The sequence below is a fragment of the Tenrec ecaudatus genome, chromosome 18, assembly GCF_050624435.1.
Source record: "Tenrec ecaudatus isolate mTenEca1 chromosome 18, mTenEca1.hap1, whole genome shotgun sequence".
NCBI lineage: Eukaryota > Metazoa > Chordata > Mammalia > Afrosoricida > Tenrecidae > Tenrec > Tenrec ecaudatus.
In genome coordinates, this window is record NC_134547.1 from 5,521,010 (window position 1) to 5,541,472 (window position 20,463).

The following is a 20,463-nucleotide window of genomic DNA, read 5'->3' on the forward strand; positions in this document are numbered from 1 at the left end:
TCGGGTTCATGGGAGGAAGGATGAAAAATGAACTGATGCCAGGGGCTCACGTGAAAACCAAATATTTTGAGAATGATGGCAACAAATGTACAAAGGTTCTTGACACGATGTACAGATGGATTGTGATGAGTCGTATGAGCCCCTAGTAAAATGATTTTGAAATAATAAAATAGTCACAAATTAGTGCCATGAAGTTATTTCTAATCTATTAAATACATATTCATAAAAGCTGCTAAGGAGGTTTTAATAATGGGGGGGAGGCATGTAACTTAGGTGCAGCATAAATATTTGAGTAATACACAATGGATGAGAATCACAATCAGCACAACGGCGATTCCAATGAAGTGGAGGTTAGATACACCACTCCACAACTTCTACACCATTGCTGAACTCAACAATTTCCTGTACTTCACGCCCTCCTCAACTGGATTTGACAACTTCATCCACTAACTCTGCTCACTCAGACCACACAAGTATATGTTTGTCTGGGATGGAACAGGTTACATATTGGTATAAAGATTCATTTGGCCCCCTGTCCCCAGAAGAATTCACTTCAGAGGACAGTACTGAAGTTTCAGCTCAGAGAAAGGGACATGTGCTGTGAGCACATGGAGGAAATGAAGAGGGAGTGGAGCACAGCCTGGCCCACCAAGCCCTGAGGATATTCCTGCTCAGAGCAGCCAATGCACAGAGAGAAGCCGCACCAGGAGACACAACTTCCCTCACTGACCCATATTACTACGGGGGACAACGCTGGAGACGGCGTGGGAATTGTGCCCCATCGGACCCCACCACACCAAGGCAAAACACTAAGGGTGTGCAACAGAATAGCAAAGGGAGCAAAGTTATGAAATCCCCAGGTAGTACCAAAAATAGACTTTGTTGCCAGGGTGTGGCATCCCATTAGGCTTCAGTGGAAAACACTCCTAAAGGTCAACAAGCAGACATTTAACTACGTACAGGATTTTTTAAAAGTCAGTTTTGTTTTGGTTGTTACTGTTTTGGTGTCTTTTGTTGCTTTGTTTTTATCTGTCTTATTTTTGTGCATGTTATTGTCTCTGCAAGCCTAGATAAGATAGGTGGGATGAACAATCCAGAGGAAAAAACAACTGGACTGATGTTTCCGGGAGGACATGGGAGAGGGTATTGGGGGAAAGGAAGTGGGTGTTAACAAACCCAGGGACATGGGAACAACAAGTAATCTAAAATCGATGGCAAGGAGAGTGTAGGAGGCCTGGTAGGATTTGATCAAGGACAAGGTAACCGAGAGGAATTACTGAAAATAAAGGATGAACATGAGAGTGGGACAAGAGGAAAGAGAAGGAAATAGAGGAAAGACCTAGGAGGCAACGGGCATTTATAGAGGTCTAAGTACAGGCATATATATGATGAGGGGCAAATAGATCTAGGCACATATTTATAGGTTTAGTATTAAGGTTGCAGATGAACATTGGGCTTCTACTCAGTACTCCCTCAACGAAAGAACATTTTCTTCTATTAACCTGTCATTCCATGACGCTCACCTTCTTGACAAGATCACTGAAGACCACATTGGGTACATAGCAAATGTGAAGAAAACTGATGGTTACTGACTATCAAAAGATACAGAGTCTGGCGTCTTAAAAGCTTGAATATAAACAAGCCTTTATCTAGCTAGAAGCAACAAAGTCCACATGGAAGAAGTATACTAGCCTGTGTGATCATGAGGCGTTGTTAGGATCAGGAATCAGGCATGAAAGACCCAGAACGAAAATTCCTATCATTGTGAATCGGGGAACGGGGAGTGGAAACCCAAAGCTCATCTATAGGCAACTGGACATCCCCTTACAGAAGGGTCACGGGGGAGTCACAAGCCAGTCAGTGTGCAGTATATCACTGATGAAACATACAACTTTCCTCTAGTTCTTTAATGCTTCTTCTCCCCAACTATCATGACCCCAATTCTACCTTACAATTATGTCTAGACCAGAACAGGTACACAGTTAGAGATAAGAACTGGAAACAGAACACAAAATACAAAACTCCCAGGACCTATTTTAAGAGTAGACAAACTAGGAAGGTAACTGATCACAATGATCTATATATAACCCCCTCCCATGGGAGATGGACAATAGAAAAGTGGGTTAAGGAAGACATAAATAAATATAAGACTTTAAAAGATAATTTATAAATTTTCAGCAGTTCATAAAGTAGGGGTGTCCACATGGAAGAATACACCAGCCTGTGTGATCACGTGGTCCCGAAGGGATGTTATCGGGCATCAGAACAAAAAATCATATCATTGGGTGCACACATCCATGATACAATCGCCGAGGACAAACGGGTGCATGAGCCAATGTGATGCAGAAAGCTGATGGTGCCCGGGTATCAAGTGAGATAGTGTCTGGCGTCTTAAAGGCTTTAAGGTATAAAAGCAGCAATCTAGCTCAGAAGCAACAAAGCCCACATGGAAGAAGCACACAGCCTGTGCAATCACGAGGTGCCAAAGGGATCAGGTATAAGATATCCTCAAAAGAAAAATCTTAACATCGTGAATGAAGGGGGAAGTTCAGAGTGGAGACCCAAAGCCCATTTGTCGGCCACTGGAGATCCCCTCATAGATGGGTCTAGGAGAGGAGAAGAGTCAGGGTGCGATGTAGCACTGATGAAGAATACGGCTTTCCCCCAGTTCCTAAATGCTTCCTCCCCCCAACCATGATCCGAATTCTACCTTGTAGGTCTGGATAGAGCAGAGGTTGTACAGTGGTGCATGTGGGAGCTGGAGGCACAGGAAATCCAGGGTGGATGATACCTTCAGGATCAGGGGTGTGAGGCGTGATACTAGGAGAGTAGAGGGTGAGTGGGTTGGAATGGGGGAACCGATTACTGGGATCTACGTGTGACCTCCTCCCTGGGGGACGCATAACGGAAAAGGGGGTGAAGGGAGACGCCGGATAAGGCAAGATATGACAAAATAATAATTTATAAATTATCAAGGGCCCATGGGGGAGGGAAAAAAAGGACCTGATGCAGAGGGCTTAAGTGGAGAGCAAATGCTTTGAAAATGATTAGGGCAAAGAATGTATGGATGTGCTTTATACAATTGATGTATGTAGATGTATGGATTGTGATAAGAGTTGTATGAGCCCCTAATAAAATGTAAAAAAAAAAATGGAGGGGGAAAATGAGAAGGTGATACCAAGGCGTCAAGTAAAAGCAAATGTTTTGAGAATGACAAGGGCAACAAATGTACAAATGTGCTTGACACAATGGATGGATGGATGGATTGTGATGAGTTGTATAAGCCCCCAATAAAATCATTTGAAAAAAAGAAATGAGACAGCCCACCACGTGGCCCTTTCTAACTGGAAGTCTCTTTATGTTCTTCCTGCCATGGTTCCCAGCTGTTTCCTTAACCTTTTCTTTAATGAGATTTTCAATGACTGGATTATATAAACCACAATTGGATTAAAAAAAAATTCATAAAAAAAGAGGAACTGATGCAAAGGGCTTAAGTGGAGAGTGAATGCTTTGAAAATGATTAGGGCAAAGAATGTAAGGATGTGATTTATACAATGGATGTATGTAGATGTATGGATTGTGATAAGAGTTGTATGAGCCCCTAATAAAATGTAAAAAAAAAATTCATTTGGAAGTAACAAGACACAACTGAGATGTAATTGGCCAACCGGGGGAGCTTTCTCAGCTGATAACCCTGGAAACATCCATATCCCACAATGAGACAATTTTTTTAATCCTTTTATTGGGGGCTCGTACAATCACAATCCATCCATCCATCCATTGTGTCAAGCACATAAGTACATTTGTTGCCATCATTCTCAAAACATTTGCCTTCTACTTGAGCTCTTATCGGCTGCTCAATTTCCCCCCCTTCCCATTCTCTCCTACTCCATGAACCTTGCATCATTCATAAATTATTATTATTTTGTCCTATGTTAACACTGTCCGACATCTCCACCCATCCTCTTCTCTGCTGTCCATCCCCCAGTGAGGAGGCTATACGTGGATTCTTATCATCGGTTTCCTCTTTCTACCCCACATTCCCTCTACCCTCCAGGCATTGCCACTCTCACCACTGGTCCTGAAGGAGTCAATTGTCCTGGATTCTGTGTGTTTCCAATTGCTGTTTGTACCAATGTACATCCTCTGGTCTAGCCAGATTTGTAAGGTCAAATTGGGATCATGATGGTGGGGGGTGGGGAGGAAGAGGAAAGTTATATGTTTCATCGTTCCTACCCTGCACCCTGACTGGTTCATCTCACAACCCTTCAATAAGGGGGGATGGAGACAATTCTAGATCAGTGCTTGAACACTTCTCTGACATCAGGGTCTCTGTGCTGCTTGCTGGTCTAACTACAGGTCAGTATAGCAGCTCTGCCATTCGGCCCCTCTGCCATGAGCCTTTCTACTCCCACTAGACCCAGTTCCCAGGGAGTTTGTACCGGATATCTCAGCACTTAGCTGCTTTCTACATTGCGTATCTTGGCTGTCAGAATTCCAAGCCTAGATGATCGTGTAGTCCAGTGGTTCTCAACCTGTGGATGGCGACCTCCTTGGGGGGTCAAACGACCCTTTCACAGGGGTGGTCCAATTCATAAGTGTCAAAGTGACAGTTATGAAGTAGCAATGAAAATAATTTATGGTTGGGGGAGGTCACCTCAACATGAGGCACTGTACTGAAGGTCGATGCATTAGGAAGATTTAATAATTCATTTTATTACTTTTATGGATTCTAGTTTTATCCTGTTATGTATAAATATAATTTTACTTGTCTTGTTTTAAAAATCACGTATGGGTACATAATTCTGTACAATAGCTTAGTTGGTGGGTGGTGGTCGTGCTGTGATAGCAGAGTTTTTATAGTGTGATTCTGGCACTTGTAAGATGTGGTGGCCTGACCAAGGTAAATGGCTCTCTGCAGGATGAACTCTTTCTCTGCTTCACCTTCCGGCTAGTCAGCAACTGGGGACCTGCCCAGACCTTGGTGATGTGTGCACTGGATCCACAAGATTTTGTACCCACAGGCCTGTGGTTCCTGCATTTTGTATCGTTGTATGATGCGGAGTCTGAAGAGGGAGTTATGGACTAGTAGTGGACTTAATCTGGACAGGGCTGTGATGTTTGCATGATATATATAATTATATATCTCTTACACATAGGATCACTGGATGTTCCTTTAGCCATGTTTGCATGATATATATAATTACATATATAGTTTCTTACACATAGGAGGATCACTGGATGTTCCTTTAGCCAAACCAGGCTGACACACCTATGAAATGCCATGGGAAATCCAAGGGTAAAAGTGATTAAACTTATGGGGTGTGAAACCTCCTGAGATCAATCCACATGTTGTTTTACCAGTAAACTAGGGAAAGGTGAACACCTTTGAGTTTAGGGAGGAAATCTCCCCAATTCTTTTACCTAAAACAATAAAGTCACATACAGGAACTCTCAAATCTCAACTAAAACCATGAAGGAATGTATGATCAATCCTTGGTGAGACAGGACATGGACACTAAAATGAGTTTTCTAGAATGGTTCAGTACTTTCAAAGAAGTCCTTAGGCCAAGCGTTTATGGTTATGTACAGAAGGGAGCGTGTGTGCGCGTGCGTGTTGGCGTGCGTCCACGCGCGCCTGAGGACACCTTTTCTCGGGCTCCCTAGGAGGCAGCCTATTATTGCACATTGAGCTGGGAAGACTATGTAGTGTCGGGAGTGGGGCGATCAAGAATTCCTGAACGCTTGTTGCCGTTTCAGAATGCTCGGTTTATCCCCTGAAAACACACCTCGAACAATCTAGCAATCTGAAAATAAACGTGAGTCATTAGCTCTAAGGGTAACAACACAAGGTTAATGCAGCATTGCATTCGTTACTGGCCCTTAGTCCTGCTGGGCATTGCCTTCATCCGTGTGCTCGGCACGGTAGAGTTGGAGAGAGCAGGAGTTGCTGTCCCCTCCTTGGTTCCTGGAGTTCAGCCTTTATAGGTGGTCTTGCTGGCTCTTGGACGTCATGCAAGGTCTTATCAGGGTTCCCCAGGTATGTCTGGGGAGCTTCTAGGCGCTCCTCTCGTAGGTGGTTAACTTCTTTTCATAGAGTCTGCAGTGATGCAGCGGGTGTTTTTAAAAATCATTTTATTGGGGGCTCATACAATTCTTATCACCATCCATCCATCGTGTCAAGCACATTTGTACATTTGTTGCCATCATCATTCTCAAAACATCTGTCCTCAACTTGAGCCCTTAATATCAGCTGCTCGTTTTCCCCTCCCTCCACTCCTCCTACCCCATAAAACCTGCATCATTCCTAAATTATTATTTTGTCATATGTGACACTGTCTGACGTCTCCCCCTGCCCTCTTCTCTGCTGTCCATCCCCCAGGGAGGAGGTTATACGTAGATCCTTGTGATCAGTTCCTCCTTTGTACCACACATTCCCTCCACCATCCAGGCATCGCCACTGGAGGAGTCATCCGCCCTGGATTCCCTGTGTTTCCAGTTGCTATCTGTACCAGTGTACATCCTCCGGTCTAGCCAGATTTGTTAGGTAGAATTGGGATCATGATAGTGTGGGGGAGGAAGTATTTAAGAACTAGAGGAAAGTTATATGTTTCATCGTTGCTACCCTGCACCCTGACTACCTCATCTCTTCCCCACAACCCTTCAGTAAGGAGATGTCCGGTTGGCTGCCGATGGAGATAGACTTTGATTCTCCACTCTGGACTCACCCCTTATCAATGGGCTTTGAGTCTCCACTCAATGCAGCATTTCTTAAGGGGCTTGTATTCTCTCTCAAAATGGGGTGACTTATGTTGATAGGTGGTGTGTAATTCAGCATCTTGCAAGGAAGTTCTGGGTCTTGTAAGGCAGTTCCACGTCTTGCAAGGTTGTTTTCACACACTCTCATCCATCACAAGACTGACCAACTTGTTAGGGTTTCAGATACTTCACTTGCACGGACCTGCCCATTATTTGGTGAGATTAACAAACAGTGGCTAGGAAGGGATATAAATGAAATCCACCACACCAAACCACTCCCTTTTTGTGTGCATGTGCACTAGGAAATTTAAAATCATGTAAACGTCTGTCCTGAAATTTCATCATCTGGGATGATTTAAATGATGATCTCTCACTGTACTTTCATATACAAAGTATACACTTATCTCTCAGTTTACTTTCATTTCTCATGATACAGTCGTAGCAAGACAATCAGAAAGCCTTGCTCATTAGCTTTCATGTGCAGTTTGGTAGGGATGGTCACACATGACTAGCTAGCGTGGGACATGTGGTTAGGATACTTAAGGAACTGAACTTTTAAGTTTTTTGTTCTGAAATAGTCACAAAATCCCCTATTAACATGATCCCAATTCTACCTTACAAGTCTGGCTAGACCAGAGGATGCACACTGGTACAGATAGGAACTGGAAACACAGGGAATCCAGGGCAGATGATCCCTTCAGGACCAGTGGTGACAGTGGCGATCCTGGGAGGATGGAGAGAAGGTGGGGTCGAAAGGAAGAACCTTTAACAAGGATCTACGTAAAAGCTCCTCCCTGGGGGAACAGCAGAAAAGTGGGTGAAGGGAGACACCAGACAGTGTAAGATATGACAAAATAATAATTTATAAATTATCAAGGGTTCATGAGACGGAGCGGGAAGGGAGGAGTAAAATGAGCTGATATCAAGGGCTCAAGTAGAAAGCAAATTTTTCGAGAATGATGATGGCAACAGGTATACAAATATGTTTGACACAATGGATGTATGTATGGATTTTGATAAGAGTTGTATGAGCCCTCAATAAAATGATTTTGAAAAAATAAAATAAGATAAATAGTCACAAATGAGTGCCATCAAGTTATTGATTATCTATTGAGGAATACATAAAAGCCGTCAAGGAGTTTTTAATAACTTGGGAGGAGGCATGTAATTTGAGTGCAGCTTAATTGTTTGAGTAATACCCGTGGATTACAATCACAATCAGCACAACAGTGATTCCTATGATGTAGATTCCTATGAAGGTGAGCTATATCCTCCCCCAACGTCTATATCATTTCTGAACTCAACAGTTTCCTTTACCTCACGCGCCCTCAGCTGGGATTGACAACTCCATCCACTAGCTGTACAGACTCAGACCACATGCACAGGTATATGTTTGTCTGAGATGGAACAGGTTACATAATGGGATCAAAATTCATTTGGGGATAACAGGATATAACTGGGTTGTAATTGGCCAACCAGGGGAGCTTTCTCAGCGGATAACCCTGGGAACATCCATATCCCACGACGAGACAATTCTTGATCAGTGCCCAAACACTTCTCTGATATCAGGGTCTCTGTGCTGCTTGCTGGTCTAACTCCAGGTCAGTATAGCAGCTCTGCCATTTGGCCTCTCTGCCATCAGCCTTTCTACTGCTATTAGACCCAGCTCACAGGGAGTTTGTACCAGATATCTCAGCACTTAGCTGCTATCTACATTGCGTATCTCAGCTGTCAGAATTCCAAACCTAGATGATCCTCTAGTACAGTGGTTCTCAACTTGTGGGTTGCAACCCTTTGGGGGTCAAATGACCCTTTTACATTGGTGGCCTGATTCACAAGATTTGCAAAATGACAGTGATGGAGTAGCAATGAAAATAACTTTATCGATTGAGAGAAGCTGGAGTGGTGGTGGTGGTGGTAGCAGCGGAAAAAACCCCAAAAACTTTACCATTGGAGTGTCGCCTCAACATGAGGAACTGTATTGAAGGGTGTAGGCATTAGGAAGGTGGAGAACTACTGCTCTAGTCAGACCTCTCCCTGGAGTGCCTCTCAACTAATGCCCTTCCTAACACCCTGAGGTTGTATCCAAAACAATTCAGTTTACAGACACTGTCACATTTGTGACCATTCTGCTTCCATGTGGCTCTGGCTTATTGTCATCCTACTTCTCACCCAGCATTTCTTCTGCCATCCCAATGATCTCAACAACAACCATCTCCTATTAGTTCTCAGCTGCCATCCTGCAGTTAAGACGACCACTGCGCTATATGCAAGTGAACGAACTACTGTATGGTCCTGTGCCATCTTCCCAGTCATTCCTGTTCTGGACCTCACTGCTGCAGACACTGTCTCAGTCCACTTCCTAGAAAGCCTATTCCTTTCCGCTACACCAACACTTGTCCAAGCATGATGCCTCTCTCCAGAGGTTGCCTGTTCCTGACAAAGTGTTCAAAATATGTAAGACCATGCCTTGCCATCCTTTCTTCCAGGAAGCCATCTGGTGGGATTTCAACCAAGATAGATTGATTTGTCCTTTCAGCAATGCATGGTACTTTCAACTCCCTTCTCCAGGAGCACAATTAAAACGAATCGCCTCTTCGGGCTTCCTTATGAATTGCCCAACTTTAATGTGTGTATTGGACAGGGTTCTCTAGAGAGACAAACCAGATTGCTAGTAATTATATATAAATATATTTATAAAGATAGATATATAATTCAAGAAATGAACCGTTAAATTAGATACAGATAGATAATACAAGAAATTAATAGTTAAATTATAAAGCAGTGAGACACTAGCAGTCCTTCAAGATTTGAGAGCTGCCAGTTGCCAGTGCCCTTCTGTAGAGAGAGCTGGGCTATATATACCCAGGCAGCAAACAGCAAGGCAGGTCCCCAACTGTACGGTCCCCAGCTCCAGAGATGAACATTCAAATTGTGTGGGCTTAAGGGACCTCAACTTACAGCGACACAGTCCACAGGCTAGGCATCCCACAGGTATTGTACCCCTTTAAACTGAGGCACAGAACAAGCAAGGTGAGGTTCACCGAGCCATTTATCCCTCTGGCCTTCAGTTAATCCTACTCATGTTTATCGGCCAGGCTGGCACAATAAACTGTAGCAATGTGTATATGAGGTTATTGTGCTAGTTACAAAAGGGGAGTCTAGGCCATAATTCGAGAACCCTTGCCTGGGATCTTTCAGCAGCTTAGAGGGGAACTTGCTGTGGAGTCATTGCTGAACTCCTCCTGGGGGTTGCGCTCCAGGCTATCTCTTGATAAAGTCAACAGAAAAGCCATCCTACTTTCTAAATGTCCTTCCTGCACTGTAAACCTCTTTCTACCTGGGAAAGCAGTGGGGCCTTTCTACACTTGGCCTCTTTGCCTCGATTTTCTGCACTGGTTTTCTCCACTGAGTAGATGGCTCAACTCCACTTCCCGAACCTCATCTTCTGGGTTGGCTCTCAGGTTGCATTTCCTTGGGGCAATCTCCTCATACTCACCTGTGCTGACATGCTTTATTGTTTGATGGTCCCTAGGCTAGTCTACACGAAGCTCCTGTCGGGAGCACAAGCGTTCACTGTGCTGCCCGCTTCTGATTCAAGCGTAGTTGTCTCCGTTCTGTCTGAAGTCTCCGTATCTGTGTGAGACCCTTTCTGACTGCCATTCCCCAGATGTAACTGTGGGTAGCTCAGGAGCTGCCCACCGCTCCGGTCGCTCTGTCAGTGTGGCTAGCGCAGCTCAGACTTGCACAGCTCTGCTGCTTTGCTCCTTTGCTCTCTCTTCCTACAGAGGTTCCGGAATTGTTTTAATCTGCACCCACACAGCTCAGGTTTCCATGGCTATGCTCTGTCCTTCCCTGTGAGCCTTTCTTAGGTTAATAGATGCCATGTCCCAGATCTTCATATCAAAGGTTCCTGACTCCAGAAAAGAAGGATTAAATTTCTTCACCACTCAAAGAAACTCTTTCATCTTTTTACTCTTGACCAATACATTTTGTTTTTTTGAAGTGGTGGCTAGGAATGATACAGTAATCTGTATCTCTGCTCTTCACCTGACCCGTACCTCACTCGGACTGAACACACTCAGATGTCCCCTATGCCCCTTTCCATCCGATGAGGCCGTCCAATTGTTACTCAGGCTATAATTCCAAAGAGTTCTTTTCCAACTGCCCACATCCGGTGCCATTTGTCTGAGGAAACCAGCTTCCAACCTCCGCAGGGCCGCAGGTATAAAGATTACAGGACAGGAAAGCTGGAAGAGAGAATACAATAAAGGAGTCACATGCATTTCCAGGTAGCATGCTCATCTCAGCAGCTCCGGATGGACCACGTGGAACTGGAAGAAGTGAGAGCTAGCATTTACTAACTTGAGACATGTAGGTAGCCTAAGAAATGCAAAGTCAATAGTTAAATGCGTCCCCAACTGTGGTAAGTACCTCAAGGTCCCTGAACTTAGAGGTGAGGAAATCTAATACCTGCAGTGGGGGAGATTGGGAGGTGGGTTGGGCCAGAGCTTTTTAATCCATTCGTCTGTTGACGGAAATTTGGGCTTTTTCTAACTTCTTGCAACCGTGCCACGATGAACATTGGGGTACAAATATCTAGATGTGGTTTGTTTTTGTCTCTTCTGGTATATGCCCAGTAGAGGGATTGCTGGATCACATGGTAACTCAATTTCCAACCGTTTCAGATATAATCAAATTGATTTCCATAATGGCTGTACATACCTACAGGTCCACCAGCAGTGGACAAGTGTTCCTATCTCTCCGCATCCCCTCCAACACTTGTTGCTCTCTGATTTCTTGAATTGGGCGATCTTTGAGAGTGTTAGGTGGTATCTCATTGTTGTTTTAATGTACATTTCTCTTATGGCTAGAGATCTGGAACATTTTCCCATATATTTATTGGCCTTTGGATTTCTGCCCTTGAGAAACTCCTGCTCAGGCCCTTTGCCCACCTGAGTGGACAATTATTTTTTTTCTTCCTGTTGCCCATCCCCCAGATAGGAGGTTACATGTAGATCCCCGAGATCTGTTCTCCCTTTCTACACCCCCTTCCCTCCCGGTGTCGCCACTCTCACCGCTGGTCCTGAGGGGTTCATCCGTCCTAAAGTCCCTGTGTTTTCAGATCCCTACTGCACTGCTGTGCTTCCTCTGGTCCAACCAGATCCGCAAGGTAGAATTGGGATCATGATAATTGAGGGGGAGGAAGCATTCAAGAACTAGAGAAAGGTTTTGAGTTTCATTGTTGCTACACTGAACCCTGAGTGACTCACCACCTCCCCACTACCCCTCTGCACGGAATGTCCAGCTGTCTACAGATGGGCATTGGGTCTCCATCACGCACTCCCCTCATTCACGGTGATGTGATCTTTTTTCCCCCCGCCTTTGAAACCTGGTCCTCTCGGTCTTTCATGATCACACATGTTGGTGTGCTGCTTCCATGTGGGCTTTGTTGCTTTTGGGCTAGATGGCTGCTTGTTCATTTTCAAGCCTTTAAGTCCCTAGACCCTTTATCTCTCAATAGCCGGGCACCATCAGCCTTCTTCACCACACTTACGTAGGTACACATTCGTCTTCAGCATTTATGTGAGGAAGGTGATCACACAATGTTTTTGTTATTTGGTGTCTGCTACCTGGTCCGTTTAACACCTTGTATTCACTTAGGCTGGGTGCTTCTTCTCTGTGGGTGTGATTTTTTTTTTTAATCTTTAGGAGTGCTTCCTTGACATATTCTGCTGAATGCTTGTTCAGCAAGTAAATGTTTAGAATGCTTAGTGGTTCTTTATGTACTGTTCCCTTGAATGTTACATAGTGTCCATCCTTATCTCTTTTTATAGTTTTCACTTTGCGGTCAATTTTATCCGAGATTAGGATTGCAACCCCTGCTCATTTTGAACTGCTGTTTGCTTGGAATATTCTTCTCCAGCCTTTGATTCTCCGCCTATTTTTGTCTGTAATGTTGAGATGTGTCTCCTGTAGGCAGCAGATGGAGGGGTTGTGTTTTCCAAGCCAGTCTGTTAGTCTCTGTCTCTTAAAGTCTGCATTCATTCCACTGATATTCATGGTTGTTACATCTATCCGAGGACGCTGAGTTGTCATTTTATCCCTCTTATGTTGGGTGTTTTACTACTTTCATTTCTTTTCCGTGGGTTGTGCATACGTTTGTTTGTGGTTCATTGTTGAATTCTTTCCATCGTTGAGCCAGTGTTATCTTGGAAGCTGTTTTCCCTTTGGTGTTTGAATGATTGTGTTGTTAACATCAGCCCATGCACTGCCCGGCATGCAAGCCCCTCCCCGCACCCACCCAATTACAAGTAACAATATATGTAGCAAAGTGGTCAGTGCCTTAACCCTAGAAATCCCTGAGATCATGAGAGGACTGCACTAACACCCATGCTGGGGCAATAAGGAGAGTGATTGTCTCCAGAGCTGGGAGAGCAGTAACAACAAGTCTGCCCCGTAGACAAGGCAGCTGGCCAGAGAGCAATCAGCCATATGATTGTAAGAGGTACCATTAAGGTAGCAGTATGATGGAAGATATTGTGGGGATTAATCTTAGTTATCAGAACGTGTTTGGGACTCATCTCCAACTCACAAGTGTGAAGGCCTCCCTCCACCCAGAACCCTTTCCTCCAAGGCTTAAATATGAGAGAATAAAGAATTCATCAGCTGTATTGGACAGGGTTCTCTAGAGAGACAAACCAGATTGCTAGTAATTATATATAAATATATTTATAAAGATATATAATTCAAGAAATAAACCATTAAATAATATACAGATAGATAATATAAGAAATTAACAGTTAAATTATAAAGCAGTGAGACACTAGCAGTCCTTCAAGTTTTGAGAGCTGCCAGTTGCCAGTGCCCTTCTGTAGAGAGAGCTGGGCTATATATACCCAGGCAGCAAACAGCAAGGCAGGTCCCCAACTGTCATCAACTGTCGGTCCCCAGCTCCAGAGATGAACATTCAAATTGTGTGGGCATAAAGGGACCTCAACTTACAGCGACACAGTCCACAGGCTAGGCATCCCACAGGTAGTGTACCCCTTTAAACTGAGGCACAGAACAAGCAAGGTGAGGCTCACCGAGCCATTTATCCCTCTGGCCTTCAGTTAATCCTACTCATGTTTATCGGCCAGGCTGGCACAATAAACTGTAGCATCAGCACATACTCTTTTCTCAGTCCTCAATTTCGCACAGCTGAAGTTACCAAAGATTTCGTCTTGCTTGAATACACAACCAATGAGCATGGGAGCAGACGTCAAGAGAATTAAAAAAAAAAGTATTGCATTAAGTAAATCTACTATACGAGATCTTTTTAAAGTATTGAAAAGGAAGGATATTACTTTGAGGACTAAAGGATGTCTGATCCAAAGCCATGGTATTTTCCATAGCCTCGTATACACATTAAAATTAGACAATTATTCATAAGACAGAAGAAGAGTTGATTCATTTTAATTGTGCTCCTGGAGAAGAGAGTTGAAAGTACCATGCATTGCTGAAAGGACAAAGCAATCTATGTTGGATGAAATCCAATCAGATGGCTTCCTAGAAGGAAGGGTGGCAAGAGACAGTCTTACATATTTTGGACACATTGTCGGGAGCGGGCAGTCTCGAGTAAGGCATTATACTTGGAAAAGTGTTGGTGTAGCAAAAAAGACTAGGCCTTCAAGGAAGTAGACTGAGAGTGTCTGCAGCAGTGAGATCCAGAACAGGAATGACTGGGAAGATGGCACAGGACCATACAGTAGTTCGTTCACTTGCATATAGCACAGTGGTCGTCTTAACTGCAGGATGGCAGCTGAGAACTAATAGGAGATGGTTGTTGTTGAGATCATTGGGATGGCAGTAGAAATGCTGGGTGAGAAGTAGGGTGACAATAAGGCAGAGCCACATGGAAGGAGAATGGTCACAAATGTGACAGTATCTGCAAACTCAATTGTTCAGGATAAGACCTCTGGGTGGCAGGAAGGTCATTAGTTGAGAGGCACTCCAGGGAGAGGTCTGACTAGAGCAGTGATTTTCAACTTTCCTAATGCCTCGACCTTCAATATAGTTCCTCATGTTGAGGTTACTCCCAAAACCATAATTTATTTTCATTGCTACATCATAACTGTCACTTGGCTACTGTTATGAAATGGGCCACTTCTGTGACAGGGTTGTTCAATCCCCAGTGGGGTCACAACCCACAGGTTGAGAACTGCTGGACTAGAGGATCATCTAGGTTTAGAATTTTGACAGCTGAGATACACAATGTAGATAGCAGCTAACTGCTGAGCTGTCTCGTACAAAGTACCTGTGAGCTGGGTCTAATAGTACAAAGGCTGATGGCAGAGAGGCCGAGTGGCAGAGCTGCCATACTGACCTTGAGTTAGACCAGCAAGCAGCTCAGAGACCGCAGTGTCAGAGAAGTGTTCAGGCATTGATCAGGAATTGTCTCATCATGGGATATTGTTCTCAGGGTTATCGGCAACTCCCCTGGTTGGCCAATTACATACTAGTTGTTTCTTATTACTTCCAAATGGATCTTTCCTTTTTTAAATTTAATTGTGGTTTACCTACATAATCCAGTCATTTTCTAAGTTCCAGTTAGAAATGGCCAGCGCTTGGGCTGTCCCATTTCTTTTCTTCTTTCAAATAATTTTACTGGTGGCTCATACAACTCTTATCACAGTCCATACATACATCCATTGTGTCAAGCACATTTGTACATTTGTGGCCATCATCATTTTCAAAACACTTTATTTGTACTTGACCCTTTGGAATCAGCTTCTCATTTCCCCCCTCCTTCATGAGCCCTTGAAAATATAGAAATTATTATTATTTTTCATGTCTTATATTTACCAATGTCTCCCTTTACCCACTTTGTTGCCCACCCCCTGGGAGGGGTTTATACATAGATCATATTGTTCAGTTTCCCCTTTCTTCCCCCACAATCCGCTTATGTTCCTGGTCTGGCTATTCTCAATATTGGTCCTGAGGAGATTATCTGTTCTGGGTTTGCTGTGTTGCCAGCTCTTATTTGTACCTATGTAAATGCTCTGATCTAGCCAGATTGGTAAGGTAGAATTGGGGTCATGATAGTTGGGGGGAGAATCATTAAAGAACTAGAGGAAAGTTGTATGTATCGTCAGTGCTATACTGCACCCTGACTAGCTCGTCTCCTCTCTGTGACCCTTCTGTAAGGGGATGTGCAGTTGCCTATAGATGAGCTTTGGGTCTCTACTCCACGCTCCCCCTCATTCACAATGATCAGAATTTTTGTTCTGAGTCTTTGATGACTGATACCTGATCCAATCGTCACCTCATGATCACACAGGCTAGTATGCTTCTTCCATGTGGACTTTGTTGTTTCTCAGCTAGATGGCAGCTAGTCTATCCTCAAGCATTTAAGCCCTCAGACACTATATCTTTTGATAGCCAGGCACCATCAGCTTTCTTCACATTTTCTTATGCACCCTCTTTGTCTTCAGTGACCGTTAGTGAAGGAATGACAGGTGAATAGAACAAAGTGTTCTTGCATGGAGGGAGTACTGAGGAAAGGTCCAATGTCCATCTGCTCCCTAAATACTAAACGTATAAATATATGTACATAGATCAATTTCCTCCACATCATACATATGTGTGTATGTGTATATGTGTATATTTAGACCTCTATAAATGCCCTTTGCCTCCTAGTTCTTTCCTTTACTTTCCTCTTGTCCCACTGTCATGTTCATCCTTCATTTTCAGCAATTCTTCCCAGGTACACTGCCCTTGATCAAGCTCTACCAGGCATCCAACACCCTTCTTGCCATCAATTTTAGAACGCGTATTATTCCCTAGTCACTGTGGTTGTTAACACTCACTTCCTTTCCCCTGACTTCCCTCTCCCATGTCCCCCCAGAACCATCAGTTCCGTTGTTTTCTCTTCTGGATTGTTAATCCTGCCTATCTTATCTAGATAGAGAAGCAGAGACAATAACATGCACAAAAATAAGAGCAAAACAAAGCAACAAAAGAAAAAGCAACAGCAATAACATCCAAAACAAAACTGGCACACAAAAAAAGCCTATCAATAGTTCAAGGTCTGTTTGTTCACCTTTAGGATATTTTTCCAATCGAATCAAAAGGGATGGCAGGTCTATTTTTTACATTCCCTGGGGATTTCATTACTCTGGTCCCCTTGCTTTTCTGTTGCACGCCCTTAGTGATACATCTTGGTGTGGTAGGGTCTGATTGGGCACAATTCTCACACTGTGTCTCCAGTGTTGTCCTTCATAGCAATCTATGGGTCAGTGAGGGAATGTCGTGACTCATGGTGGTGCCAGCCCTGTGGTTCTCTCTGTGCATTGGCTGCTCTGAGCAGGAGTATTGTTTCCAGGGCTTGGTGGGCTAGCATGTGCTCCACTCCCCCTTCGTTTTCTCCTGTGTGATCTGATCAGACATGTCCCTCTCCCTGAGCTGTAACTTCACTGCTGTCCTCTGAAGTGAATTCTTCTCAGGACAGGGGCCTAATGAGTCTTGATCCCTATATGTAACCTGTTCCATCCCAGAAAAGCATATACTTGTGAGTATGCTCTGAGTGTGTACAGCTAGTGGATGAAGCTGTCAAACCCAGCAGAGGAGGGGGTGAAGTACAGGAAACTGTTGAATTCAGAAGTGGTGTAGATGTTGGGGAGTGGTAGTGGTGTATCTGACCTGCACTTCATAGGAATCACCTTTGTGTTGATTGTGATTCTCATCCACTGTGTATTACTCAAATAATTAAGCTGCACCCAAATTACATGGTTCCCCCCAAGTTATTAAAAATTCCTTGAGTTTTTCTGAGTATGTATTCCTAAATAGTTTAGCAATAACTTGATCCTAGTAATTTGTGACTATTTTAAGATGCAGAACTTCAAAGTTCAGATATTTAAGTAACCTAACCACATGTCACCTGCTAGCTAGTCATGTGTGACCATTCCTACCAAACTGGACATGAAAGCTAATGAGCAAGGCTTTCTATTGTTCTTGCTATGACTGTATACTGAGAAATAAGTGTATATATTTATGTATATGAAAGTATAGTGAGAGATCATCCAAGAAAATGAAATTTGAGACCCCTAGTTTACAAGATTTTATATTTGCCTACACATGGAATAAATATATATGCATATCTATATTTGGAAGTGAATGAATAATCTCATGAACCAGTGTGGTGTGATGGAATTTTTTTCTATGACCTTCCTAGCCACTGTTTGTCCTTCCCACATGCAAATACGGTGTAGGAAACCACAAATACAGGATTGTGAGGGGTTGGCTTCCCCCATACAGGGTCAATATCACCATCCAGGGTGGAAATGGCCCTGACTATATTCCCTAATTTTAGCGGAGGGAATCTGCAAAGCTGGTGTTCCCCGATGAAATCCATACAGGGGAGAAACCCTATTGGTGTAGTCAGTGTGACAAAGGCTTCAACAATAAACCTTCTCTCACTGTTCATGAGCGAACTCATACAGGTGAGAAGCCCTATGTATGCAGTGAGTGTGGGAAAGGCTTTGTCTTGAAGAGTGCTCTCAGAATCCAAAAACTGATTCACAATAGAGCAAAACCCCATATATGTACTGATTGTGGAAAAGGTTTTGTAAGGAAGACAAGGCTTATTCTCCATCAGCGAATTCATACTGGTGTAATCAGTGTGAAAAAGGGTTCACCAGGAAAAGTACTCTCAGTAATCATCATCGAATCCATAGTGGAGTGATGCCCCATGTATGTAGTGATTGTGGAAAAGGCTTCTCAGGGAAGAAAATGCTTATTCGCTATCAGCGAATGCATACTGGTAAGAAATCCCATATATGTACTGATTGTGGAAAAGGCTTCTCACGGAAGAAAAGCCTTATGCGTCAACAACGAATTCATAGTGGTGAGAAACCACATGTATGTAACGAATGAGGCAAATGCTTCACTGAGAAAGGAACTCTCCGAATTCATCTGCGAGTTCATACCGGAATCAAACCCCATGTCTGTGGTGAGTGTGGTACAGCTTACAGCCAAAAGGCATGTCTTACAGCACATGAGCGATTTCACACAGGAAAGAATCCCTTTCCATGCAATCAATGTGGAAAATCTTATACCCAGAAGTCAGCACTCAATCAACACCTAAAAGTTCACAAAGAGAAACCCTTTCACTGCAGTGAGTGCGACAAAGCTTTCAAAACCCAGGAAGAGCTCCTGTCTCATCAAGGATATGATCTAGGACAGTTTACCTATAGGTGCAATGAGTGCGGGATAACGTTTACCTGTATCTCCACGTTTTCTTCACATAAGGAAACCCACAAAAGTAGAAAAGCTTTCAATTCAGACAAGGTGGGAAAGCTCTCCACAGGGAGTCAGGTGTCATCACACACGAGTGATCGCATGCAGAAGGAAAGCCCTGGCAATAGAGTGGCTTCTCCTGTGTCAGTAAACACCAGTGGGGTCCTCATGAATAAGGATGACCTTCATGTGGGAGGGCCTTTGGCCAGAATGGAATCAAGTGACAACCGTGGATTTGTACAGCAGAGAATTCCTCAGAATACAGTGAATGTGGCAGGTCCTTTGAATCCTGTGACTGTGGTACTTCTCCAGTGTCTAATTATAATTTGATTATTTATAAACCAATAGGACAAACTGATACATTAACAGGATGAGAGAATAGAGCAAAATATCTACCTCATTCTATGGGTACAAAGTATATCCTGTGGCAAATCAGGAATATAGAGGTTGGGAAATTCCACCAATCCATATGCACATATTAAAAGTAATTGGACTGTAACCCAAAAGCTTAAGTTGATCAATAAATTGAATGAAACTCTAAATTCATGTCATAGATAATGTGAATTTCAAAATGAATGGTAATTGCTATCTGAAATGTTGGCGCATGTTAGTTCCTATGAAGTCAATTCTGACTCATTGTAACCCCATCTGGTATAAATGAGTATTTACTTACAAGAGGATCCCTACAGTGTCATAATACTGGATTGTTGGGATTATTCCCACACTTTCGCTGAGTTCAATAAAGGAATAATTGAAATGCAGAATTTCCACAATGAGTTTTAGAACTTTATTATTAGAACAGAAGGACCGATGATCCAGTAGTCAGTCTTCTATTACCTACTCGGGACTAAGGAATATTTATCACTTAGTGTCTTTGAACTTGGCCTGGTTTCCTGGCTCTGAGCATGAAGTCATGAATGAAGAAGAAACATACTTTATTGGAGAGAGCTTGGAGTTTTACTGGAGTATATTTAAGTGGAATCTTCATAACCCCAACTAATCAAAGGATAATGCAGTATTTATATCAGGGTAAAAGAAGAGGGGACATTGTGACAATGGCTTTGGGTCTGAGAAAATCAGTGTCATTACTATTGAGTTGATTCCTACTCTTGGGCCCCAAGCTGTAGGATTAGAACTCAGGTTTCCGTGGCTGATTTGTTTGTGAGTGCTTCACCAGGAATTTCTTTTCAGCTACATCCAAGTGCACTCAAACCACAGCCTTTTAGGTTAGCAGAAGAATAAATTGTTTTAACCATAAACGCTTGGCCTAAGGACTTCTTTGAAAGTACTTAACCATTCTATAAAACTCATTTTAGTGTCCTGTCCTGTCTCACCAAGGATTGATCATACATTCCTTCATGGTTTTAGTTGAGATTTGAGAGTTCCTGTATGTGACTTTATTGTTTTAGGTAAAAGAATTGGGGA

The 20,463-nt window shown here is 43.3% G+C and overlaps 1 protein-coding gene across 1 annotated transcript in view; it reads right to left on the reverse strand.

The window, feature by feature from the left end:
* Nucleotides 1-5,760: 5,760 nt before the first annotated feature.
* The window catches only part of LOC142432278 (zinc finger protein 350-like), a 38,942-nt gene continuing 24,239 nt past the window's right edge, over nucleotides 5,761-20,463 (reverse strand). Inside the window, exon 7 of the mRNA XM_075537411.1 lies at nucleotides 5,761-11,009. Coding sequence (XP_075393526.1) covers nucleotides 10,897-11,009 — 113 coding nt within the window. The 3' untranslated portion in view covers nucleotides 5,761-10,896. The remainder of the gene's footprint in view (nucleotides 11,010-20,463) is intronic.